The sequence below is a fragment of the Alligator sinensis genome, unplaced genomic scaffold, assembly GCF_000455745.1.
Source record: "Alligator sinensis unplaced genomic scaffold, ASM45574v1 scaffold521_1, whole genome shotgun sequence".
In the NCBI taxonomy this organism is placed as follows: domain Eukaryota; kingdom Metazoa; phylum Chordata; order Crocodylia; family Alligatoridae; genus Alligator; species Alligator sinensis.
In genome coordinates, this window is record NW_005842374.1 from 1,304,122 (window position 1) to 1,330,810 (window position 26,689).

At 43.3% G+C, this 26,689-nt stretch overlaps 1 protein-coding gene across 3 annotated transcripts in view; it reads left to right on the forward strand.

Moving 5' to 3' along the window:
- The window catches only part of CHRDL1 (chordin like 1), a 59,170-nt gene continuing 32,481 nt past the window's right edge, over positions 1-26,689 (forward strand). For 2 of the 3 annotated variants that reach the window (XM_014522593.2, XM_014522594.2), the window contains exons 1-5: positions 1-103; positions 1,859-1,966; positions 2,199-2,344; positions 4,244-4,356; positions 9,906-9,999. In XM_014522593.2, coding sequence (XP_014378079.1) covers positions 2,248-2,344; positions 4,244-4,356; positions 9,906-9,999 — 304 coding nt within the window. In that variant the 5' untranslated portion in view covers positions 1-103; positions 1,859-1,966; positions 2,199-2,247. The remainder of the gene's footprint in view (positions 104-1,858; positions 1,967-2,198; positions 2,345-4,243; positions 4,357-9,905; positions 10,000-26,689) is intronic. The other variant, XM_025210834.1, reaches the window with a different exon arrangement.

The window sequence follows — 26,689 nt, forward strand, 5'->3', positions numbered from 1 at the left end:
CTGGTGTCCTGGTCCCGGTCCCGGTCCCGGTCCGGCTCGCCCGGGGAGCTGCCTCCTTGGCGCGGGTCGAGCCCTGGCCCCGGGGGAGGCAGGGATCCAGCAGGTTGGTTTTTCATCGCCAGGACTTCAACCCACGGACGGGCTGCGCTCGCGGAGGCGCCGCTCCCGGCTCCGGGTGACAATTTAGACAGCTGGGTGATGGAGATTTCCATCATCAACTCCTCCCTCCCTTGCACTGCCCCGGGTTTGGAAGGAGCTTGGAGGTAGGATGGAGGATGAATCCTGCTCCCTTTGTAACTAGGTTTTGCCTGCAGAAGAGGCCGGAGGTTGTAAGTGTTCCTGCTTCTGCCAGGCCCAGTGATGCCCTGGGGTTTTGCATGCTGTGCGGAGACTAAATGGCAAGGTTTTAATTTTAAACACCCCAAAAAGTGCAGCTTAGAAATGGCTCTGTGAGATACGGACGTGTTCCAGGGGGGACGAATGGTGAATCAAACTTTTTTTTTTTCTTAAATTAAAATTTCCTATCCTGCTTCCAAGGAGGACGGTGAACCGCTATTTTGCTTCTGTGCAGAGGAAGTGCCTTTTGGCTTTTGAATGTTCTCACGTGCATTTTAAATGATTTAGGAGTCTCTACAATACAAACGGAGGGGCCGTGTGGTTTTTAGTGCCTAGGATGGATAGCCATTGTTACTGTTGTGTTGTGTTGTGTTGAGGTAGGGCAAAGAAATGACAGCATGGTGAAGAGAGTAACACACACCTAAAAAGATCAAAAATCACCCATAGCACCAGCGTCCGGTTACAGAAATCCGGGTCAGAAAGTACATTCCTGCCTAGACATTTTTTATAAAAAGTAACGTCGACCCCTAGATGACTTGTAACGTTTACTCTTTCGTTGTTTGATGTCTAAAATGGAAATTTTCTGCAATGAGAATTTGCCCCAGTATTTTGAGTATTGTTCCTTTTCTCAGTGCTTTTATTCTTCTAACATGTCCTTATTTTTCTTTATCTCCATGTTTAGTAAATACCACTGTGTTGATTGTATATCAGCTGAAACCTTGTGAAAGCTTGTTTTGTGATCTATTTTTAATATACAAGCCAAAGATCTCAAATGAATAGAACTTATTTCATAAAACAGTTTATATAATTGTTTTAACTTTTAAATACTAAATTGCTCTGCAGACTTTTACGGAGGTCAGTATCAAGTCCAATATCAAAACTATTCAAAAAAGACTAGTCTGGTAAATCCTTTGAACAGGGGAAGAGTTTTACAGTGACTCATAAGGAATAAGAAGACACCTTAGTGAAAACACCTTAATTCCAAGTTGGATTTTTTTTTAAAGCTCCAGATTTGGTTAAATACAATTTGATCACTTTCTTCTTTTTAGTAAGGAGCATTTTAAAACAAACAATATAATTATGCTTGTAGAAAGTATGACACCAGTGCAGCTCTCAGAGAAACCTGGGTTTAGTGTCTCTGCTCTTTGTTGACAGGATTTGGGTACTAAAGGGCTGGATATCATTTTTATATTGTATTTCCAGCTACAACTGCTAAATGCAAGGATTATCAGCATAGGTTTCTAAGCAACTGCAAGGGTTAACTCTTCAGAAATTAATTGTCCGGAGTCCCCAAATAACTGGAGTTTAGGAGGTGTGTATGGGGGGGGAACAAGTTAACTAATGGTGAAATCCTGAATGTACTACAGTAAAAGAGAAAACTCCCACTGACTTCATTGTGGCCAGGATTTCACACTAAAAGTTAACCGCACATAAAGGGTTAACATATTGAGTACATTCAATCTTATGATGCGACCAGCTAAGGCATTACAAACAACATTCATATTTCCCTGTTTACATCCAGAAGATCTGCTCCTCTTCAAGCGAAAGCTTTCAACTCAACTTGTGAAAAAGGAACTCAAGAATTTAGACTGCTTTTCTGCTTTGGAATTAGATAAGGGCTACACAGGAGGTAATACTGATTTTTTTGAATTTCATGACAAAGAATGGTGTCCCTTTTCCAAAAGCAAAGCAGTTTCATCTGAAGCTTAAGATGTTTCCACTAAATGACGCTCTCTCCATATATTTTTTTTTGTCCTGGCAGCTTAAAACTTTTACATTTTGCTTGAAATTGTATTGGAGATGTACTTAAATAGTCCCACAGGATATCAGTCTTAAGTCTTTTCACATTTTCTTCCCAACAGTTCAATATTCTGTACTTTGAAGGATTTTTCTTCCCTTTTGTTGGCAAAAATGAAAAAAAAGTGGAGATTGGAGAACTTTCGATTTATCTTGCACAGTATGCTCTGTCTCCTTTTCATAGATGGAGGTAAATTGGAACAAATAAAACGTAAGTAAACTTGCAGGAAAATGCATCTCTCATACGTGGTGGGGGCAGGGGGGTGTCTAACACATATGGCAGTATACAAATCTTCAGATACAAATGTTTGAAGTACTGGTCTTTTAGCAGGGTCCCTACATTAAAATTATCATAATACAGCAAAACGGTCTCCTCATTTGTGATTTCATTTAGTACAATGAAGTCAAACTACATTTTGGTGTTTCTTTAAAACCATGCAGTTTTCATCGCACCAAAAGAACATAACACATCAGCTGGAGAATCTGTTTTATTTCAAATGTCCTAAATAAAGGGTGCTTAATTCCATTTTAGTGACCTCTATAAACATCTGACGGATTATCTGGATTTTGTCCCATGCATAAGACTATTCTGCTGAGGTTTTCGGCTAGTGTAAACCTCTTCCAAGAGAGTTCTATCATGTTCCAAAAACAACCTCATCTGAACTGGATTAGATCTATCCTTTGAGAAAATTAAGGGTCCAAGCACTGTCAAAAACTTGCTGAGATGTATTGAAAAGCACACAAAACAAAGGGACTATTTCCAGAAAACCAGTGATCTGTGGGAGACGTTAACACATTTCAGAAGAAGTTGAGTGGCAGGAAGGAATAACTAACAACACACTCTAGAATCGACAGTGACTACTACGGTTTTGTTAGGAGGCACCTGGAGTGTTTTTCCTTGCTTTCATGTCCAGTTCTTTTGGCCGGTTTTTGCATAGCTCAGTAATTATTCTTACAGCTGAAAATTTTAGCTACTCTTTATTGTCAGCAGTTTTTCCAGCTTCTCATCCTAAACTAGTGGATGCAGTGCAAAATAAAAGGAGTTGGTCCAAAGGAAGCATTCCCTATTCTACTCCGTTTATTTACCAACAACGAAGTATACAGCTATCCACACTCAGAGGAGAGGCAACTTGGGAAACTGTCGGCTGCAACGTCAATTCACTAGTTTTTCAGATACTGAATTTCATTCACAGTGCAGCTGTCTGAAGTGAAAGCAGATCACTTCACACATGCTGCTAGTAATCCATGCATCTTGCTACCTGCTTTTAGCAGACTGAATGCTAAGAACATTCATTCCACTCTCAGTTTAGTGCTTGGGAGACAAGTGTTTGTTTGATACTATGGAGTATGTTTATAATGAGGGTGATCATTTATCATGTGGCTTGACAAGAGTGAGGATCTCTCTCGTGGAAGCAGTATAATAACAAGATGCCTTCACAGTTTTTAGCAGGAGTGAGAGACAGGACATTAATATTTGCTGAGCAAGCGGGTAGCAAGAGGGCTAACTGCAAAAATGCACTTTCCAAATTACAGAATGGCATCTACTGCAAATTAGACCCCTAATGTCTCGAACACCAGTGCATTTGCAGGTTGATGCAAACTGTTTAAAAACAGCATAATATGCTCCTCTGTGATCAAGTTGTTGAGCTACAGCAATACTGAACGTGTACAAGTACAATACATGTCTCCCCATTCTGTAATCCCAGATTTCAACACCTATGCTGTCCAGATCCTGGGCCTCTCCCAAGCAAAAGCTGTTGCAATGATTTTGGAATGGGAACATTTTATTTGCTACAAATTTGGCTGAATGACCATGATTTTTAATTTGTAACTTAAACAAGCCTCTAGGGAGTAAAAGGCTAATGAACTAATCCAGTGTAAAAAACACCATATGAAATAACTGTTATTCTTTGTCTGAAATTAAAGCATCTTCATGCTGAAATAGGATTCTGCATGAAAAGAAAAAATTGAATTCTTTACAACAAACTTCTTTGCACCTTCTACAAACTGAGTTAAAGAATCCTACACAGATTATGTACTTACAGCTGTTTTTATGCACTGAATGGTATGATTTATCTATAGCTCTTTCTATTATGTATTACTTTAACAGATTCAGAGACAAACTGTGTGTTTCAAGACAAGAAGTACCGTGTAGGTGAAAGATGGCATCCCTACCTAGAACCCTATGGACTCGTTTACTGTGTTAACTGTCTCTGCTCAGAGGTAAATCCAGGTTTCAATCTCCAGACCTTCTGCATGTTCTCAATTGAGAATAGGTCTCAACCTTGTTTTGTGAAGCTGTGTGGCCCAGACCTGCTGTGGATGTGTGGCCCAGACCTCCTACTGGCTTCCTTCGCAGCTGCAGAGAAAAGAGGCAGAGAATCTTAGTTATGGAATATCTTAACAGAGGAGACCGAGACCAGCAAAAAATGCCCAGATCATACATGTCCTCTCCTTTGTTAGGCAGCAGTTTTGTACATTCCTTGCAGTGAACCTTAAGTAGTTTAATCTTGGTGTCCAAGTGCAATCTTTATCTTGTTACCAGAATGGAAGATCAGACTGAGCCTACACTTGATCTAACTGCAAACCAGCTCTCCAGTAAAGTATTACCAGAATAAAGAGATCTTTCAAGGAGGCCTATCTGTAGAAACAATTGCGAATAGACAGTTAATGAAGGATGAGGGAAGGAGGGAGAATTGACTTGGACATAAAAGGATGGTCCCTCTGAGGTATAATTAGGCTGTCTTGAATTGATGTTTAGGTATCACCCTTATAGTTCCTTGGTAGTATCATAGATAGCTGCAGGAGGGAGGCATATCTAAAGGCAAAAAAATTCCATTAGAGTACTTTAAAATGGCTATACCAAAGGGATCTACACTTGATCTTAGCCATAAGGCCAAGATACTCTAGATGCTGAGGTCTATCTGCTATCTTTAATGGTATAGATAGTCGTCTTATCTTTTATTCCCCAGCAGATGTAAAATAGTGGGCTCTCTGCAGCATTTATGCTGAGGAATTTGCTGCTTCACTTTTGTGCACAGAGGCTTACAAACAGTAGCACACATGCTTGGCAGGGGTGCACATCTGTGCAGCAGAGAGAGTATGACGTGGCTACGTAGCATTGCGAAAAGAGGAGGAAAGTCCCCTTTTTAAGTTAGGTGGATTTTTATTCACTTTTGCTGATGATCTTCACGCAGATGTTTAAAACCTCTTTGAAATCAGTGCATGGAAAAAGCACTCATTAAATGCTTAAGGGCTGTACCTCATTGTTGAGGCAGTGGAATTCACCGGAGATGCTAGCAATCTGAAGACAGACCATTGACCAATGACATTAGGGAAAAGTTGGACAGGGAAGAAAAATGGTAAAGTAAGTAAAAGGCTCTCTTAAGGTCTGGGGAAGCCCCATAGTATTTAAAGTTAAATGAGAACTTCCACAAGACATGCCAATCCATACACAGAAAGGCTCAAACAGGGAAGATCCTATTTCCACAGACACACATAGATGTGGATGTCATGAATGGCAGAAAGACTTATGCATAGATTTGGGGAAGCAGAAGTAGGCTAGGAGGCATAGGCGACTGATAGGGGGTGCACAGGGGTGCATGTGTCCCCCCTGAAGGGGTTGGTGCCCCCCTGATGGCCGACACTGATGCTGTCAATAGGGCTGGTGCCCCCTCTTGACAGGGCCACCGCTGGCAGCAGCTTCTGTGGGTGCCCCCCAAGATTCAGGAGGCACCAGTAGCTCATGCTAGGAGGAGACCATGCCAGGGGTGCTCATTGCCAGGTATCACCTAGAAGTGGCTCCCTCCATCCTATGGATCTTGGAACCACATGGATTTACTGATTGATTGATCTCTCCCTCTTTTTTGTAAGGATCTTGGAGCTGTGGCATGAATAAACTGCCATTCTATAAACTGACTGAGGGAAGGTTCCCAGTGGACTTCCCTAGTGCTCAGCCACTCAAGTTTTCTGCTGAGCAAAGATGTGGCTCAAGGGATTACCATCTGAATAGTAACCTAGAGTGGGGAGGGCTCTTATTTTACCCTATTTCAGATAAATTATGATAAACAGGGGTATTGCATCATCTAGCCTGACCTCCTATACATCAGAGGCCATTAAGTTTCACTCATGCACCTTACATCACGCTTCAGTTTAGCCAACAATTTTAATCATAACAAGCTAAACTGTAGTTTGCCACAGACAGAGAAAAGGAGAGATCAGGGAGCCACCAATGTCCAAGTCTCAGGCAACTGGGGGAAATGATTAAGTAAGAAATACAAGATGGTCTCATCAGGTGAACTATACCCTATATGCTGCCAAAGAAAGTGAATCCTCCACTCCCAAGAATCCCTGCAATTATGAGCCAGAAAAATACTCCTCCCTGACCCCAGATCCAGCAACTGGTCTGACCCTGAGCATGTGAGCAAGTCACATGGGCCAGGCACCTGAGACGGCTCTCTGTACTACCTCGAGAAACCAGCCTGCTCAATATCCCATCTGCAAATATGGTCAATCTCTGATGGTTCAGAAGAAGGTAAAAAAACCCAAACCAACCAATTTATGCATCAGAGGGGAAAAAAATCCTTCCTGGTGTTTTGTGTGTTATTGTGACTTGTTTAAAGGAAAGGCTTCCAGGTTCTAAGTAAGCAAAGTAACTCCAGGTAATCCTTTATCTCCCGTAAGTGGGAGTGCTGGCATTGGAATGGCAGTGTTGTTAATTAGCTTTAGGTAAATTGCAGTCCTTGTAACTAGCCAGATTTCTGCTCTACCCTGAAATGTACTCTTTAAAACATAGAGCTCTAGTGCTCAGCCCAGCTGCTCCTCTGCATGTGTTCAGAGTTTGATTTGCAGATGGCAGCAACTAAAATAATGTTTACTGCTTTTTAGTGGCACCCTCATAGCACAGGAAGAGTTGAATTCTATTTGTATATGGGAAAGAATTGCTCATTAAATTCCAGTTGCATACAAAAGTTTGAATCCAGTGAAGCCAGTGGGATGGTCCAGCAGTTAGTGAGAACAAAACTTAGGCTTGGAGAACTTTCATTACTGATAATGATGCACAAGAAGGAATGGATCCAGATTGGCTTTCTGAGTCCATGATGAGTGTCAGGACTAGTAATTAACAATAAAATTGTTGTCTGTTGTGGGTCAAATTTTTTGCTGGTGAAAGCAAGGAAAATTCCACTGAAGTGAATGAACCCACATCCATTAACCATATTGCAGCAGTGCCTGTCAACCCACCAGACTTGTTCTGCACAGTACTGTAGAGACCAATAGTGAATGAGAGTACTTAAGCCCCAAAGAATTTATAGTCTAAAAGTTGTCCCTGTTTTGTAAATCCAGCACTTCCTATTTGCAACCACTGGGCTCGTCTACATGAGATGCTTTACTTGAGATTAGAGCAAACTACTGTGCAGTAACCATCATTGTCTACACATGCGGGCACCTACTGCACAGAAATTTGCTTTAATCTCAAGTAAATTTGCTACCTGTAAATACAAGTAGCAAATGTATTCAGGAGTAACTACTGCACAGTATGGCATGCATGGACAGCTAACCAGGAGAAAATTGGCTCTCAGTCAGCTGGGCAGCAGGGGGTGGGAGATTGCTCCTTCCCCTCGGGAGCTGCCTGCTGCTAAGGCGGGCTCCACCACCGAAGCCTGGGCAGAGACAACATCCCTCTGCCCCAACAGCAGGGAGCTCTGAACCCCCACTCCAGGGCTGGGAGATTGTTATCTCCCAGCCCCAGCTTCACAATCATGGAGTTGGGGCTGGGAGCTCCCTGCACAGGGACAATTCCCTGCCCAGCCTGGAGCTGACTGGGACCTGCCTCTAATCAGGACAATTCCTGGCCAGGCCTGGGCTGCACGGGGAAGTCTGCATGTGCAACCTGGAGGTGGCTGGGGACTGTCCCATTTTAGGCAGTCCCCAGCCAGCTCCAGGGTGCACGTGCAGTCTTCCCCATGCAGCCCAGGTCTGGCTGGGAACTGTCTCAGTCAGGGGCAGGTCCCATCCCTATGCTCCAATCAGGCAATCAAAGTGTGGGGCTAGGAAAGAGCTGAAGGGGAGGGGCAGAGGATTGCCCACCCAGCCAGAGGCTTGCTGCTAGCTGCCCCACCAGCAGATCATCCTGCCCCTTCCCTTCAGTTCTTTCCAAGCCCCCTGCCCCTGATCAGCGAGCCAGGGCTGGGAGCGCCATGCTGCCATGGCAGTGGGACACTGTAACTGCCTTGGCTCTGCCATCGGAGCCCACCCTGGCACCAGGCAGCTCCCAAGGACAGGGAACAGTCTCCCAAGCCCCTGCCAGGAGACAGCTGTCCCCTGGCCCTGTGCTCACTGCCATTGCCTGGGCTAGCACCCGGGGGAGCCTAGAGCTCCCTCTGGCTGCTGCAGGGGACCAGTGCAGGGCTGGTGGGGGCAGAAGCAGACTGCTGCCTTGAGCAACAAATCTACTTCTGCTTCCCTACACATGTAGACGCCTGCCTGGGGTAGGTTTACTCTAGAGTAAATTACTCTAGAGTAAACGTACCCACTGAGACACAAAATCCTAGAATCTGATTACTGCCCATTTGAGAGTCACTTTTTTTCAGAACAGAATTGCACTTTGTGATGAATACAAGGAAACTGTGTGTAGTGAAAGTTAAAGCCTAATCAAATGGAAATTCATTAGTTGCACCAGTCTCATATTTCTGATAACCATGTGAAAATTAAGAGGATTTATTTTAAGGTACACCTTAAACTACAAACTGTGACAAATGTTCAGATTGAAGGTCTTTTTTTGTTACAAACACAAGTAATTTCTACAGCTAAATCAGGGTATGAATTATGGTTGGAGAAGTGGAAATCTGAAACAGTCAGTATTTTCTAGCATAATGTAGATGGTTTACAGACATAGAAGACTGAAAATTCCCTATGTTTTAATTATAAATCAAGCCTAGATAGGGTCAAATAGAATATTATGTTAATCATGTGAATAATGAACACTATTCCCAAGTCCTGCTCAGATTTCGTAGAAAAATGACTGTTTACCAGCTGGTTTTCTTTGTCTACTGGGGAACCAATAAAATAAGAACAGAGGAATCTCTGCAGCCTTAAGAAAAATTGCAGACCTCATGGTCTCTTGTGGTCTTGAACTAATCCTCAACAGGGGGTGCCCTGGAGACCCACTATTCATTATCTATTCCTGAGCTTTGGAAAAGCAGTTACTCAATATAATTTGGTTCAAAAGCAGCTTGACTACATAAGTGAAAATTTTTCTGATCCCACATTTTAGGCATTTCTTTTGAACTTAAAACATCTATGCTATTTTGTAGATTTGTGCCGCATTCAGATCTCAGGGCATCTTTACTTGTGCTCTGGGGTGGATGGGAGGCTCTTAGGAGCCACTGTTATTAAAGTGCCTACAGCGTCATGTGTATTCAGCATCCCACACTACAAAATGGGTGTGGCGGGGGAGACACTTTAACTAAAGCTCATTCAAGCTTTAAAGAGCCCCCGCTACCATTTTGAAATGCAGGGATGCTGAATACATATGATGCAAAGGCTGCTGGAGGCTGCGTGTTAATTAGCATGCATTGGAGCAGACGTCTGGCACATGTATAGGTGACTAATGTAAATCAGAATGAGTTGAGGTATCCTAGATTTCAGCTGAAATCAGAATCTCAACCTTCGTACATTCAGCACCAGAACAGCTAGGTGAAGAATAGAGATCACTGAACAATGTGAGATGACCCAATACATTAATTTATTTTATTGTTGCATTCCTCCCCCAGAATGGGAACGTACTGTGCAGCAGAATAAGATGTCCAAACCTACACTGTCCTACCCCAGTGCATGTGTCACAACTGTGCTGCCCACGGTGCCCAGGTAATTCACATTTATGATACCACAATCCTCTCTAAGATGTACTGAGGTTGTGCTAGGTTATAAAAAGTACTAGAAAAATGCTGGGTAGCTTTCATAAAGCAAATCCCATTAGATGCCCCATTTGTGACATGGGATGGAACAGACATGTTCTTTATTATAATCAGCAGTACTATTTCCTCTAGTGGCTTCTTTTTCTGGGGTTTCTGTTTAATTCTTATAACAAAAGCAGGCTCAGAATTAAAAATTGGTTGCTTGCAAACTGCTGCATTAATGAGTAGTTCTAAAATGCTATGTCAAATGCATAATCGTGTAATCTCACCAGAGAACCAGGGTAGGATTTGCCCTATACAATTACAGCCCTATATCTCATATTTTAGCTTAGCTTCCTAATGAATAAGAACTGATGTAAATCAGAGGAGCAGCATTGTAGAAGTGTATGACTGAAAATGTGATTGGATACTGTCCAGCAAATTCCTCCAGACTGTACATTTAGTACATGCTTATTTTTAAGAGCAGGGGAAGGCAAAATAAGGTCCACAGGCTGTATCCAGCCCATCAAGCGATTTCTTTGGCCCGTGGGTGTCCACCAATTAATTGTACCCCACCCAGTCCACATGCTTCACTCCCACCCTCCTGTGCAGAAGGGCCATGGCTCCAGCCAGCATTCACAACTTCTGGGCAGGGCCGCTGCTGCCACTGCTGCAGCTGCCAGCAGACCTGCTTAGCTTCCCCTCCAGTGGCTTCCCCTCGGCTTCCCCTCCAGCAGCTCCTCCTCATGTCCCTGCTGCAGTGCTCACTCCGGGCACCAGGTAAAGAAGCTGCAGCTGGGTAGGAGCATGGTACATTGGACTGGTGGGAGCACAGAGCCCAGGACTCAAGCTCAGTGGGGTGGCAGGAGCATGGAGCTCGGATGGGCAGGGTGTGGGTATGTGTGGGGTTTGTGGGGTGTGAGGGAGGATGGGGGAGCCCCCTCATGGTACACAACCTCTGTCACCACCGGCAGCAGTAGGAGGTAGCTGGCCCTCAGGGTGCTTGTAGCCCATGAGGGCACAGCCACCAGGCAGCATGCAGCTCCAGCCAGGTCTGGGAGCTGCATGTGGTGGCAAGAAGCGGAGCCAGGTAAGCAGGGAGCAGGGCTCCCCGCCACTTCCAGCGGAGTCCCATGAGCTGCACATGGCAGCAGGGAGTGGGAAAGGCAGCTGGCTCCATTGTGATGGGCTTCCCTCTTGTGGCACGCGAGTCCCAGGAGCTATATGTGAGCCCTGCGTGATAGAGGCTGGTCGGCCAGGCTGGCCTGGCTCTGTTCTTTGCCACTACATGCAGCTCCTAAAACTGGGTCCCCACCCGCTCCAGCCTCCCTCACACCCCACACACACCCACACCCTGCCCATAACCCCCACGTTCCTCCCACATATACACACACCCCCAACATACCCTATACCCCTACACACACACACTGCTCCACAAACCCCAAAGACATACACACCCCACACACCATACCCCACACACAATATACAAGAGTAAGACTATTTTTGAGCTATTGTGTAATCACCTCTATATACACTACACAAATGCACATTAATCAGGACAAAAATATTTTTTAAATAAAATTAAAATATGTTATAGTAGATGTTTGACTTTTAGTATATGATTTGGCTTTTTTCTGGTTCCAAGATGGCACTCCCTCCTGCAAAAGGAGCACTTCTGGGGGCAAGGAGAGGTACTTTCAATGGCAAAGGTCAGGGGTTAGTGGGCAGGGCACCTTTCAAGGGGCAGGGCTACCATTGCCGCCCTCCACAGCTCACCAAAACTCATTAAGTGGCCCTCCAGATGAAATAATTGCCCTCCCCTGGTTAAGAGCTACTGTATAAAGGAGACCAGGCAGGATCTTTCATGTGGCCATTACAACATCCCTGACATTGCCTAATGGTTGGTAGGTTTGATCTGGGTTTTTTTCCTAATTTCTTTCTTTGTGGCACCCATTATTGACCATTATGAAAAGGTACTTATGCACCATCGCAGAAAAAACACTTATTTGGCTCTCTCCAGAGAGAGTTTCATTGCCTGAGTAAAAGAGCTGTTTCACTACTGAAATGGGTGAGCAGAGAATGGTGTGCAAGAGCAAAGGTCTGTGAGTCACTGTACTGTTCAGTGGCACAAAGAACACACCTGTAGGACTCTCTGCGCAGCAAACATGATCCACTGCTTAGTCTGTTCTGTGCCTCCTTCTGGAGCCTGTCCACGGGGGAGCTGAGTTTCTTGCAAACATCAGCTAGCAAGCCTGGCTGTATCAAGATGCTTTCAGCTCTGAAGGTCTCTGGATCGCAGCTGTTCCAAAACCTGAACCTATTAGTTTTACTGCATCTATCTCCTAATCTCTCCTGCTCATCCAGGCAGGACTTCTCCCTCCAGGAAGATTTATAATGCGTTCTCCTATTTACATTTGTATTCCAAGCAACACTTTGAACACTTCACTGTGAGATTGCATTCCAAAGTGTAATAGAAGTTGTGCCCTCACAGATGAGGACTTGTACATGCCTTACTTGAATACCAACTGGCAGAAAGTGCAGCCCTGGCCTGCAGCTTCCCCGGACCTATACAATAAAGAAATAAAAGCCATGCTGGGGGCATTCATCAGCAAGCCAGGAAATTGGAGCAGTAGCTAAAGGTGGTGGTCAGAGAGGGAGGAGCATCTAAGAAGGCAGAACTCTATGGCCAATGCTAGCTTGCAGCAAACGCATGGATGTCTTCCAGCTGCTTTCCCACAACAACATGTGCATCTTAAACCTTAAAGATTCAGCATTAGAGAGAAACTCTTACTTGGAGAAAGTATGTTTTGCTAGATTCTTGACCAGGTGTAGTATAGCTGTGCCCTATGTCAGAGTGATGGTAAATCCCAGAAATTCCTCTGTTTTTTTTTTTAACCAAATATAAACAAAATGTACTATCCACATGCAAAAAACACAGCTACAAATTAAAAAAACCAAACAGTTAACACAGATCACACTGATAGGACAGAAATCAGGGCAGACGACCCGAAATGTTTGGCAGATAAAGGCCTTTTTTTTTTGCATTTTATTGGACATTGGTATCTTTCTGATCACTTTGGATGCCTATGGGCGTGCTTTGATGCATTCTAATTGGAACACATCAGAGCAGACTTGATTGATCAAGTTTGCTGGAGCTCCAGTGTGCCTCACCATCACATGTATTATGCATCCCATATTTCAAAATGGCCACGGGGGTGCTTTAATTGAAACTCATCAGATGAGCTTTAGTTAAAGCATCCCCACAGCCATTTTGAAACACAGGAGATTTAATACATATGAGGGTGAGGCATTATAATTCGAGTGTCTTTCCAGAAACTGCCCTAATTAAAAAGCACCCTACCCACCCCTACCCCCTAGCATGTCTATAGACACCCTTCCTGTTTTCCAAGGAGTTTTTTTTGCAGTGGCTTGGCTCTGCTACTGAGATGTCTCATCCGTCTGGAGGCTTTTTCTTCTGTTTTGGTGTTTTTAATTAACAATGGCCAGGTTAGGAGCTGTCAGTAGAATCCTGGAGATCCTCAAAGGAAAGGAAACAGTCTTCCCTTTGGTTGGGTTAGATCACATCTGTTTCTCTCCAGCACTGAGAGAATGGTTATTACATTGACCTTGGAGTGGGTGATATCACTATTACCATGGCAGGTCGTCAGCAACCTGTTATTTGGAATACAACTTTTCATCTCACTTGCAGTAGAGAAAGGGGATGCCAAAAAAACCCCAAAACCTAGCTTCCTTGTGTATAGAGCTGTTTTTAGGGAATAACTGTTTCTTTGTTATATATTCATACTGCACAGTACATCACAAAATGAAACCGTGACCATTTGGAGCTATAATGATAATTAATGATCAATATTTCTGGATTACTTAAGTTTGGTCCAAGAAGCTTTTTAGATTCTGGCTCTTTATTTCTGCCTGTGAGGCTCTAGCTGGTGATCCCAACAGAGATCTGTGCTGAATATTCCAACAATGGTAAGGATGGAAATTCTCAGGTCTCTTATTAAATCAAGTCCTTTGCTATTTTGCTGGCTTCTCTGCTAATGTTGCAAGTATTTGACTTTGTATATCTGAATCTATCAAAAATGCTAAAAATGATTGTGGATGGAATGTGGTCTATTGTCTTTTTTTAAATCATCTGGAAACCCATGTGGTCAAACTGCAACATATAGCATGTTGTTATGTACAAACAGCATGCTGTGGTAGGCAGCAGCTTATTTAGAATTGTGCATAAAGATTACTTAATAGTGGATCATTTTGTTATAGATCAAATAGATCTATAAATAAGATATCATTAGAAATCTCATGTGGTTTCAGTGGGTTTTTTGCATTCTGTTTACTGCATTGATTGTACATTTCATACTTGGATATCTTAGCTTCCATAACAGTACTCATTCCTGACTAGAACAGGAATCTCAGATTTTATTCCCATATTTCTCAACACAGATGATGCTTTACATTTCCAAAGTTGTGGCATGTTGGAAATGTAAATATCTTTTGCGCAGAAGCCCATGGTATGGTCTCAATCATTCTTTTGGCTTGAAGGTGTCTGAGCTTTTGCCATTGACAGTCCATTTGATTTTCTTCTTAAATGCCTGGAAGATTCAGTCATGGGTGTTTCTGATTGAGCTTCCAAAATTGCATTTTAGAAATGAGTAGTTCTTGAATCAGAGTGACTTTAGATTCTTCTTCCTGCCTTTTTATGAACATTATAAAGTGTAACTGCCCAAACAAATGCCTCTGGATTTACTGAAGCAGAGATAATGTCAGAAGGAGGCAACATTTCACAGCAACTCAAGTGGAAGAGGTTGTTGAAGGAATCCCTTTGAGGAAGCTGCTGGTGTTCTCCCCATGTAATGTCTCTCCATCTAGAGAACCCTCAGTCCTGCTGCCATAAAGAGATGCAATTTTCATCTCCCTCTCCTTTGCACTATGTAGAGTGTATCTAACCAATTGCTAGATGCACATATTATGAATCATCATCTCATTTTCCCCCTATTTGCATGGGTTCATTGCAAACCCTTCCAGAATCCTTTTTCTGGGGCTTGCTGAAGCTTAATGGTGTTGGTCAATCCAAAGCCTGTGCATTTCAAACCTGTCTATTATCCTCCCTTTTACAGCTCTGGGAAACATGTACGTTGTTACCAGAATTAGATTTTCATTATGTTATGTGCCCCTCCAAAAAAACGGAGATTGTTCTTCATTTGGTGTCACCTATTAGAAACATTTGTGGTCTGTGCACACTGAGTGTCCAGCTCCTTGTGGACAGGTTTTCTCATCCAGAAAGAATGTCACGATGATCGGCACTCTTTCTGGTAGTCTCAGAGCCTGGATATCCATACCAGTGTGGACATTTGTTTCCCCAGGGACAATTAGCAATGGGGCACCTTGTGCTGCTGCTACTTGTTCCCAGGGAACGCCCAAACCACGTGCCCTCTGGCTTCACGGCAAGTTACCCTGGGTGGGGTTGGGGGGGAGGAGTGCTGGGGGTCTCCTGGGACTGCAGCAGTGGTGATCCTGCTGCCTGGAGCCTGGCCAGCAGCTGGAGCATGGCTCTGGCTGGCCAAGCTCCAGTTTTGGGTAGCACATGCTGTCCCATGTGCACCACCCCACTTTTAATTTTTTGGGATCTCTGGGTCAAAAAACACCCCCACACTGCTACCTTGCAGCACAGAGAACACCTGAATGTGTGGTATATGGTGTCGCAGACATGTCTGCGGCACCACATACTGCATGGCCATGCTCACCTAGACGTGGTCCTAATTTACACCTAAGGCCTGATTAAACAAGTCCTATCAAATTGGAGAGTAGGGGAACACTCCAGTTTGAGTGCTGGATCAGTTCTGTAGACAACTAGAGGACTGTGGGCTTGTCAAAATGGCACCTTTCATGAAAAATCGACTCACTAGTCCTTAAGGTAGGTAGCTGTATCCTGCAGGTATTGCATGACCATGGATGTGTTTATAAATGCATCTTTCATTTACAGCATAAATCATATCATTTTTATATTGAACATGGTGCCTTTGTCATTCCCATATAGCACATTCAAAGTAAGGTATAAGGTTTTAATGAGACTATTTAACTACAAAGGGTGACAAACTTATGATAGAGGTAAAAATGTGCACTTCAGTATTTAGGTAGGGTTTCCAAATTCCACTTGCTGCTTTGATCTTCCAGTAAACTTCAGTGGATAATTCAGCATGTTGGCATATGAATCAGCCCATCTGGGTCCAGTATTTTTTAAGCTTGCTATCCAGAGTATACACACTGGCTTCCAGGAACGTTCATGATTAGTAACACATTTATTTTCAGGCACGTATCAAATTCAATCCATTTTTGAAAGGGTTTTTTTTTTTGTATTCAGATATTGAAATAACTATAACAGCAAGATGCCAGGTGCTTGTATATAAATACTGAAGCCTAACATGAGGACAGACAGGATCAGGTTTCTTACAACAGTCAGATGAGAACATCACTTAGAAAATAAAGGTGATGGCTATACTGAAGAGTGCAGCACAGAGATAACCCAGCTAACCTGGAGACTGGAAGCACTCTAGCATTGACAGCTTGGAACTCAGTGTGGGCTATAAAACCCACTCAGAGTATATTAACCCAAGCTAAGCTCCATCTGCTGCTTCTGGTGCATGAGGTGGCTTAATCCACTCTGCAGTGTAAGCACACCTTTGTGCTGAGAACTCTTACTGCTCAATGACTTGCATATTACACATAAATAAAGAGGCATATCTGTTACAGTGCATGTCACACTCAATTGTAAATGATTTCAATCTGGCAGTCATGAATAGGTGTCCAAGGATCACAACTAGAACTGGTTGGAAATTCCCCAATGGAACAGTTTTCTGTTCGAGAATGCAACTTTGTCAACATGGAAACAACAGTTTGATTTCAGTGACTATCTTCTGAAACCTTGCTGAGACTCCCAGAGCTTCAGGTCTCCCAGCAACCTTTTTAACTCCCCTTTTTTGGATTCTGTTTCGTAAAGAATTTTAAAAATGTTCCAACTTCCAAACTCCTCTGTGAAATAGACCTTCTGTTCTCTGCACAGCTCCAGTTGGAATATGAATCTGGATTCAACCTTCATGACTGACTCCTAAACTTCAAGATCCAAAACCTTCAGTCTATATGGAAATTCAGATCCAAAACTGAAATTTGCAACTCAAGCCCATGTGGATCTTTGCAGGGATTATAATACCCTCATGTTCAATTTACCGACCTGAAGAGTGAAGTAACACCCATGAAACTAGACCCGGTGTGGCCATATTCAGTAGGCAAAAGTATCAATATCATGTCTTCACGCATGCGTCTCAAGGTGTTCCACAATGTAATCCATAGCTCCCCCACTACAAAGCTGTATCAGCCACAAATCATCATGTGGGCGGCATATGTAGTCTTTGAGTTGCAGAAGAATTGGCACTTATTCTGAAGGTTGGGAGAAAATATTAATAGCACAAAAAGTGAAATAATGGCTCAGCACCCACATGCCCCTAGGTTCATATCCCCCTTTTTGTGGGAATAAAGAGCATGAAGAAGCAGAAATCTTATGGGATGAAACTTTCCTCTTGAGTCTCCCATCAGATCAAAGGAAGGCTTAAAACATGGGAGTCCAGATAAAGTCCCAGGTAGCAAGCAAACCAGAGTTTTGCCAGTGAGGTTGACATGTCCCAGTCAGCATTTGACAACTTGCCCTCCCTTAGCTCCATCCCTGACGCCTGGTAGTCTTCCCCCACCATGGGGGAAGACTAGGGATGCTCCATCCCCCACAGGCTTCCACATGGAGACTATTTGTCTTTTCAGCTCCATAAGTCTCAGGCGGCAAGACTTCCTCAGAAGATCCACTGACTGCTGGCTATGAACCCCTCCATCCCACACCACAAATAATTTCCAGATCGCAACTGGGGCAACCAGCTCCTGAGCCTGTCAGAAGTAGTTTACTTTGCTCAGTACTATGTAGATATTTGAAGGAGAGGGAAAGGAAAGTCAGGGTGAAGAAAAATCTAGCAGAGAGCAGTCAGCCTCCTCTCAATGTGAAGAGGGAGTTCTGCAGGGTCCAGGATTGAAGTGGCACCCTCTCCTACTTTGCCCCCTGGCCATGATCTGCATGTAAAAGTAGCAGGGGACATGGCAATGGAGTTATAACATACTGCTATTGCAAATACTGTATGGGGAATATACAACCCGCCGTCACGGGCTGACTGAGTTGATGAGAAGAAGACAGAATGACAACAGCTGCCAGTTCATGGAAGGCTTAATAATTAAGAAGAAAGATTTTAAAATCAACTGAAAGCAGGAGTCACTGGCAGAAAACAAACTTAGGACTGAGCAATCTTCCATTCTCCCATGGGGGGCAGAGGGGAGAAAGAAGGATTTTGCCCCTGAATTCTGAATCCACCGAATGTGATTGATAGGAACAGTGTTTCCATTTAAAACATCTTGATCTTCAAGCAATTTAGGATTACAGATTTGTGGGTAAGAATCTCTGCATCAGTCATGGACTGGGAACTGTTTGTGCTGGCAGAACTTTTTAAGTGAGAAATGCCAAATACGGGTAGATGTCAATAATGTTAGATGTGGAAAGTACAGCTTTCGTGATGACTGAGATTCTTAACAGAGTCAACAAGTACACTTCTTGTGGTGGGTTACGGTAACTCCACACTTATGCTGTGCCAGTCACACACTGGTTAGCACTTGGAGGAGTTCACACATGCTATGCTAAAACAGCCAAGACTGAATTTCACTGACAGAGGCCATCGTGCTAGTGCCTGATGTAACAGATAAGTGTAATAAGATAGTAATGAATCAAAAACAGCCCTACTGTTCATATCACATGGGCAGCAGACAGCACTGAAAGCTGCTGGTGAAACACCTTACAGAAAACATGGCAATATGTTCTGAGCTGACAGCTAGCATGACCACTGAAGATATTCTCATGCTGCTCCTTGAATGGGTCATCCAAATGATTATATTTCTGCATAACCTCTAAAAGAAGACACACGAGAATTTACCAGTAGGACATACTGGGATCAGCAATCCTTTAGACATTTGCAGCCTTTTGTTTAGAATCATCTTTCTTGACCTCGGGGAATGGATAAAGGAATTTTCAAGCAGAGCTTGTTAAAGGGAAAAATAAACTTGGGCTTCCAGATGCATATATTGCATGGGAGTCTACAATGGCTGTCCGGATTCTTCAATCCCTCGGCTTCCCTTCACGCTGTCCATACAGAAAGATCGCAGACTGCTTGTCACTGCCAACCTTTGCTATTTCAGTGTCTTATGGGATATTCATTTGCTCAGATGGCCATGTAAGTGTCTGCCTGGCTAGTTTCACGTGCAGTTCGGGTGCAAGATGGCACAACTGACATTTTCATGACCTCAGATTTCAGGAAAATAATCTATTTCAGTATTCTCACAATCTGGAGCATAAAAGGCTCACAGAACTTTAACGAGCATCAGAAATTAGTGGCCAACTATCCTTGTATTCACTCACTGTCAGCAATCATTGCCAGCGGCAAGTAAACCTCAGATTCCTGAAGGTTTTCTTGAAATAAGTAGCTAGCATTCAGATGCAACTTAACTGAACGTCTTCGCTTCCTAAATATGAATTGGAAACATAATGAGAACAGACTTTTCTTGATATGTTCACATCTGCTAACCTAGGTTCAGCTCAATATTCAGTTATGCATTGCAGTTCACCTTTAATACTGGCTTTATGTGTCTTCGTCCAGTGTTTTTAGGCCATTAAAAATTGAAAATCAGATGCTCAAAATGCCCTAAAATAAGGCATTATTTCTGTGTATAGACTGTGAGATTGTAACACCTCAGGACCTTGGATTGCTGGGATAGCTAATTTGGAATATTTTTAAGCAAAGCTTCAACGATGCATTGAGCATGTTTCCAAATGAACCGAAACTCCACGCAGTTGGGTACTGTGAAAGGCTTGGAATGATTCATAAAATGGTTCAGCCTTAGACCATGAAGTATAATGGAGCCACACAGAAAGTTTTTATGGTTCCATCAGACTTTCACTGGACATTTTTTATACCACCATAAAAGAAAATACAGGAAATTAAGACATACAAACACATATTAAAATAATATGAAAAGTCTGGTTTTAACCCAATAGTGCTAAAAAAAAAGAAGAGCATTCAAACTGAAAATACATCCTTAACTCTGCTCAGTGTGAAAACCCATGTTGCCTAGGTATGGCACTGTTGGTACCTGTAAGTCATGAGCAGTCATATACATGCAAAAGGCTGAATGCATTAAAGACCAAGTCTTCCCTCTAACTTTGTTTTTGTGATTTTAACCCAGTAATTGAATTTACTTTTACATAAGGCATTCTGTGGTTTAATGTGTTTGACACCTGCATCTGGGAGCTGCACATATGGATTTGGTTTAGTGCTTGTGTTTGCACTTGTTTGATAGAGGATAGTTTTTTCAATTTGAAATGTATAGTCACCTTCAACCAATGCTAAAAAATTAACACAGTTAAATGTCTTTTAAAACATTAGAGTCTACGGTAAATCTTTTACATGTATTTAAATGTTAGAACCATATTGAATTGGATTGTGATGAATGAAGTATAGGAAAATACTAGTTGTATGTGGACCTCGGATTAATGCAAATTCTCTGTAGTCAATCAGCATATTCTCATTAGCTTTGACAGGCTTGGGTGCAATCCCTCTGAAAAGGCATGAAGCTGTTGACTGCAGTATGGTCTACTATCCAGAAATGCTAAGGAATAAGGTAGACAAATGATTGAGCAGATGAAAAGGGAGCTGGCTTTCTACCATAGCAAATAGAGATATAGTTATGATCCCAAATCTTTTGTGTGGACTTTAGATCAGGCTGTGAGGAGATACAGTTGTGTAGGAGCTATTTGAACCTTCTCCCCTCCCACCTCTCATACAGCAGAGCCTGCAAAAGGGCAACAACAACATGGTGATGGTGCTAGCAAATCAGCAAATGCAAAGTCAATGCAGTCCTGAGTAAGAGTCCAGTCAAGTATTATTTCTACAGGCCAAGTTCTACAGCATATGCAAAAGTACCTTGACTTGAATGGAAGAGAAAACTGTAGCAGTTGGCCCTGGAAGTAATGCCTGTGAAAGTAGTGTACTTAGACTGTAAATACTTAGAGGTAATTTTAACCTCTGGTCTGATGAACTGCAGGATTTTGCAAGGGCATAGATTCACCAGGGCATTGGTTTCCACCTGACCCACCCTCTCAGGTTTGCTTCTGCCAGGGAATATCCCTTACTTCCACGGCCTGCTGCAGAAGTTAAGCAGTGCTGGCAGAATGGCTGGGCACAGGGCCCCCTCACTGGGTATTCCCAGGACACCTGCTATGAAGTAATTTTGTGCCAGCTTTGCCTTGTGTCACAAAGTGACCACAAGGCAATGCTTAATTAGGCCTCTAGTTACCAAGATGTATCTACTTTTAAATGTTGGAGTGATGCCATAGCTGTGACAATCCAGGAATTGTGTGAAAGGCAAGGATCTTTTCGGGTGATATCTTTTATTGGGCTATGCTTGGGACCTGATGAAGAATGCCTTTCATTTGAAAACTTGTCTAATTTTATCCCAACCATTCAGTTGGTCCAACAAAAAATATCACCCCAAAAACCCTTGCTACTTTCAAACACATCCTTGAAACCCCACTGCTTTCACTGTTCCATAATGTTAGTGGAGTTACAAGAGGATATACAAAAGATGGATTTTATGATAAACTGAAGTGCTTGGATATCTGTAATATCAGTGAATGAAAAGCACTATGCTAATAATATGCTAGTATCATTTATTTGATCTATTTCCCATATTACAGTACCATGTGATTCTTTTCTTTAAAAAAAGACCTGGGGTATTCTTTTTAAAAAACAGAGTTTGGGTTGAACCAGGGGCTAGGAGGCCAACGCTGCATTTATAGCTTTTGCTACAAGTAGATTCTGAAAACAGGACTTCTGATCAAAGCCTACTTTTTAGTGTCTTTTAGTTGAGCACAGTTTCTAAGTATAACATTAATACTTTAAAGTAGAACTCTTCTAACAAACTGCTTGCACCACAGACCCTTAGGGAGTAGGGAGCAAAGGGCTCTGTACCACTTTTTGGTACTCTTATTCTTGGACTGAGTGGAGGCTGGTTTGGATCCTAGTGCAAGTCAGAGCAGCCTCAGGGCTGCTCATATTTACAGTATATGTGACTGTCTAGATTCTCAAGGAGCCATCTTGATAGCTGGAAATAGCAAGAGATATGCATCATTCCTCTGGTCACGTTACTTTTTGATTTGGGGGGAGGAGCTGAGAATGAGTCATGTATTTTGGGTATGTGTATAGCAGGGGTGTGCGAAGCTTCAGTCACTGATTCAATTTGGAGAAGATTTGGCCCGATTCAGAGGCCAAATCGCCAAATCCAAATCGAATCAGGAGACCAAAAAAACCTCCAAATCGATTTGGAAAGGATTTGGAAAAAGATTTGGAGATTTGGAAATTCAGAAAGCAGTCTTTCAGGGGAACAGAAACTGAAAAGAAGGAGGGGAGCCGGGGGGGGGAGACTGACATCTGTAGTTGGCCAGTGATTGTGATCTTTCCCTGAGTCCCCTTCCAATCACAGTGCTCTGGGAGAGGAACATAGAAACAGCATATAAGCCTCTGTCTGCAGCCTTTCTCTCCATTTTGTGAGCTATTTCTGCCTGAGCAAAAGAGGGACGGGAGGCTGGCCCAGAAATAGGTTGGTGGGCAGAAATCTAACCAGCACTGAGACGGCCCCCTGGTACAGGCTACCGTCCCTGTTGTTTTCATCCAAATCTGCCTTAAGTCCCCTTCCAATCACAGTGCTCTGGGAGAGGAACATAGAAACAGCATATAAGCCTCTGTCTGCAGCCTTTCTCTCCATTTTGTGAGCTATTTCTGCCTGAGCAAAAGAGGGACGGGAGGCTGGCCCAGAAATAGGTTGGTGGGCAGAAATCTAACCAGCACTGAGACGGCCCCCTGGTACAGGCTACCGTCCCTGTTGTTTTCATCCAAATCTGCCTTAACACATGTAAGTGACACAAGTTTTGCTTTCAGCAGTTTGAGGTGCAGTTTCTCAGAAACCCCAGCACCTATCTCCTTGAAACCTGGCAGGCTTCATGCCCTCAGAAGGGGCTACCATCCCTGCTATTTTCATCCAAATCTGCCAAAAAATAACAAAGTTATAGGTATTTCACTGATTCTCCATTATAGTCTATGGTCAAATCACCAAATCTCTCCGAATCAGCGCTGAATCTTCCAAAGCTGATTCAGCGGATTCGATTCGGGACAGTGATCCAAATCTCCATATTGAATCACTGTCCTCCAAATCGGTCAAATCCAAATCCAAATCAAATACTTCCCTATTTGCACAGGCCTAGTGTATACCTAGCATGTATAGGAAGCAGGTAGGAACATGTATATTCTATATCATGAATGGATAATATGTGAACGTAGTACATATAGCTACATATGTACATAATTCATGTGCTATATATGTATACGTTTGCTATATGTGAAGGGCATTTTAAATTTGTCAGGCTCAGTGGCTTTGTGGCCCTTTTTTACTGGTGGAACAATACAACGGAGCTTTAGAAGACTGGGGGATGGCTCTCAATAGTTCCATATAATAAAAGATGCACATAAAAAGTATTTGAGTCCCTAACTTCAGGCCTGATCCTGTAAGATGCTGAGCAACTTTACTCCCACTGCAATCAACAGAAGTTGTGATGCTCATACCTCAATAGTCAGCCCTTTAAAGTTTTATAATTCCAAAGCCTTATGAATGTTTGGCTGAGGATGGGGGTTGTGGGGGAGATAAATACTGGTAAACAGTGATTTTGCAGCATTATTACAATTCATTATGACAGGGTTGTCAACCGGGTTACTTGGAAAGGCCCTAGGGGGTATGCGTGGGCAGGTGAGGATGGAGCGCCGCCACCCACCACCCCAGACTGTCACTTCCCAGGAGCAGGGCCCAGGGGGTGAGGACAGTGGCACCCCTCTGTGGGCTGCACAGGTACTACCCGGCCAGCCGGACACAGCAGGGGGGAGGGGAAGCTTGCATGCAGCGGCCACCACCCACCATCCTGCACTGCCTTGTCAAAAAATGCTGAAAACCCCTGCATTATGATGATCAGGCAGGAAGGCAGAAACCCAGCCTTGTGCGGTTTGTAGATGTATCACTAGTCCCTGCTTTCTCAATCCACCAGGTACCGAGAACATTAGCATTTGTCATCCCAAGTGTAGCACATTTCTTTGCTTACCAGGAATTTCAACCATCATTTCTTTCAAAGTCACTTTCTCTGGGATGAACAAAATGTAATGGGAAACAGCACTGCCCACTAAAGTGAGAAGACTTGTGCCAAAGCACAGCTCGTACATTTTTCATTTTTTCATTGATTTCAAATACTGCTGGACATAAAATGAAATATATACATTGCGCAGAAAAATCTCATTTCTTATTTTTTCAAGGCCTCAACTCCACATTCATGCCCTTTCCTCTAGCACAGGGGTAGGCAAAATGCGGCCCGCCAGGCCATTCTATCTGGCCTGTGGGGCCTCTAAACATTTTTTTAAAATAATATTTATCTGCCCCTGGCTGCCTGTCATGCGGCCCTCAATGGCTTGTCAAAACTCAGGAAGCAGCCCTCCACCCAAAATAATTGCCCTCCCCTGCTCTAGCAGTACTTGCATTGGAATCACTGGGACCCACTTGAAATTTCTCTGCTCCACTCTGGAGGAGCAGAAGGGAGCTAGAGATGCAAGAAGCAAAATCAACATATAAAATGGCTTAAAACAAAGCAAATTCCCAGGATCTTACCTTTACAATTACATGTTAATTTCTTTCTTGGCTTCTTTGACTTTTTTGGCCTGATTTGTGTATTTGCTGAAGTCCAGATCAGTGTGAATTACTTTATCCATATTCGTGTATCTATACCCATTTCCCAAGCAATTTAAACCAATTTTAACTTATCCTACTAAGTCACTGCAGAATTTTGTCCAGAAACTGCCCTCCATATGGATAAATGTAAATGTCATTATTAATTTATACAACCTCACTTCATATTCAGGGGTCTAAGTATGAGTTTATCCTTAACAGGGTCATTAGCTACATTGGCCTTGATCATTGTGACAAAAAATGACAACTGAGCGCACTATGCATCCCTTGTCTTTTGCTGCTGACTTCTGTGTGAGAATTATCCTACAGAATTTAATTTAGCTTGGCTTCCATTTTATTTGGGCCAAGATTAACAATACACTTCCATCAAAAACAACTACGCATGCACACAAATATTTATCTAGACAATAGTTATAGCCAGCCTCCCAGCCTCCCAAATATGGGTCTGTGGTTATCAATTTCCTGACTTCTCACTATGTTCCTGACTTAACATCTCACTACATACTACCCAGTGTTGGATCGGACTCTCCTACATGTACTTGTAGGAACAGATTCTCTGTAGACAGGATTAAACATTCCAGACAAAGCTCCCTACGTGAGGGAACATCTCTCTTTGTCCAGTCGTATGCCTCTGCAGTATCAAGATGGTCACAATCTGACCATATCCAAGCACTGTGTTGCTCTTCCAATTAATGTCATATGACATTGATATTCTTGTGCCTCCCACACCATGAGAGTCTTACCCCAGCTGAAAGCCAGGGCTAACATTGAACCACTAGGATATACTATGAAACAAATTGGGTTTAACTGCTTTCTTTGTAGAGACAGCCAGTTGGCTCACCAGCTAGACAGGGCTCAGAGACGGCTTCTTGCAACTAGGCACCAGCTACAGGGCCTGGAACTACCTCCTTCAGTTAGAATTGCCTTCCGCAAGGTTTGCATTGAGTAGCAAAGCTCTTTTATAGTACGAGAAACCCTAGGAGGAGGTGGGAGGAAGGGTGTACAAGAGAAGGCAAGCAAGGAGTCTTTTAGCAAGAAGACACCCTTGAATTACAGCAGAACTAAATTGTTTGCCTCAGTCTCAGAGTCCTGAAACAAATCTTTATTTCCTTGGTCTTTACATGCTTAACTTCTATGAATGATTCAGCAAATATGTTTTGCAAAATCCTGTCTGGATATATATTTGTGATCCGTCATATCTCCAGTTATAAAAGACCCAGAGAAACAGAATAGTTCCTGTGCGGGCCGGGAGCGACCCGAGCCCTTTTTCGTGCTGCACGCGGGCTGTGGCCAGCAGCCTGGGCACGCTGGATCGGAGAGGGAGGGCGACAAGCTGGAATTAGGCACAAACGCTTAGCGGTAGTTAAAGATTGTTTACTTACACTGAGATGGCAGTGGTGTAGGCTGGAAAACTTGCTTGAGTTGCGGTTACAGACACAGACAACACGGACAGTCACGTGGAGTTTGCTAGGCTCCACAGAACAGAGCTCCAGATGCTCTGGGTGAACGCGCCACCAAAATCAGAATCGGAGATACGTCTTATAATTCTTTCCGCTTGAAGACGGGAAGAGGTGGGCGGTGGATCAGGTCGCCAAGCTCCTCTGAATCTCACACAGGGTCTCTATTACCCTGCCGTGTACCCAGAGTCCCCACAAGATGGATGTGGAGTCCTCTTCGGCTTGGGCGGAAACTGCTCAAGCCTCTTATACGGCTAACAGGCCAATCGTTAG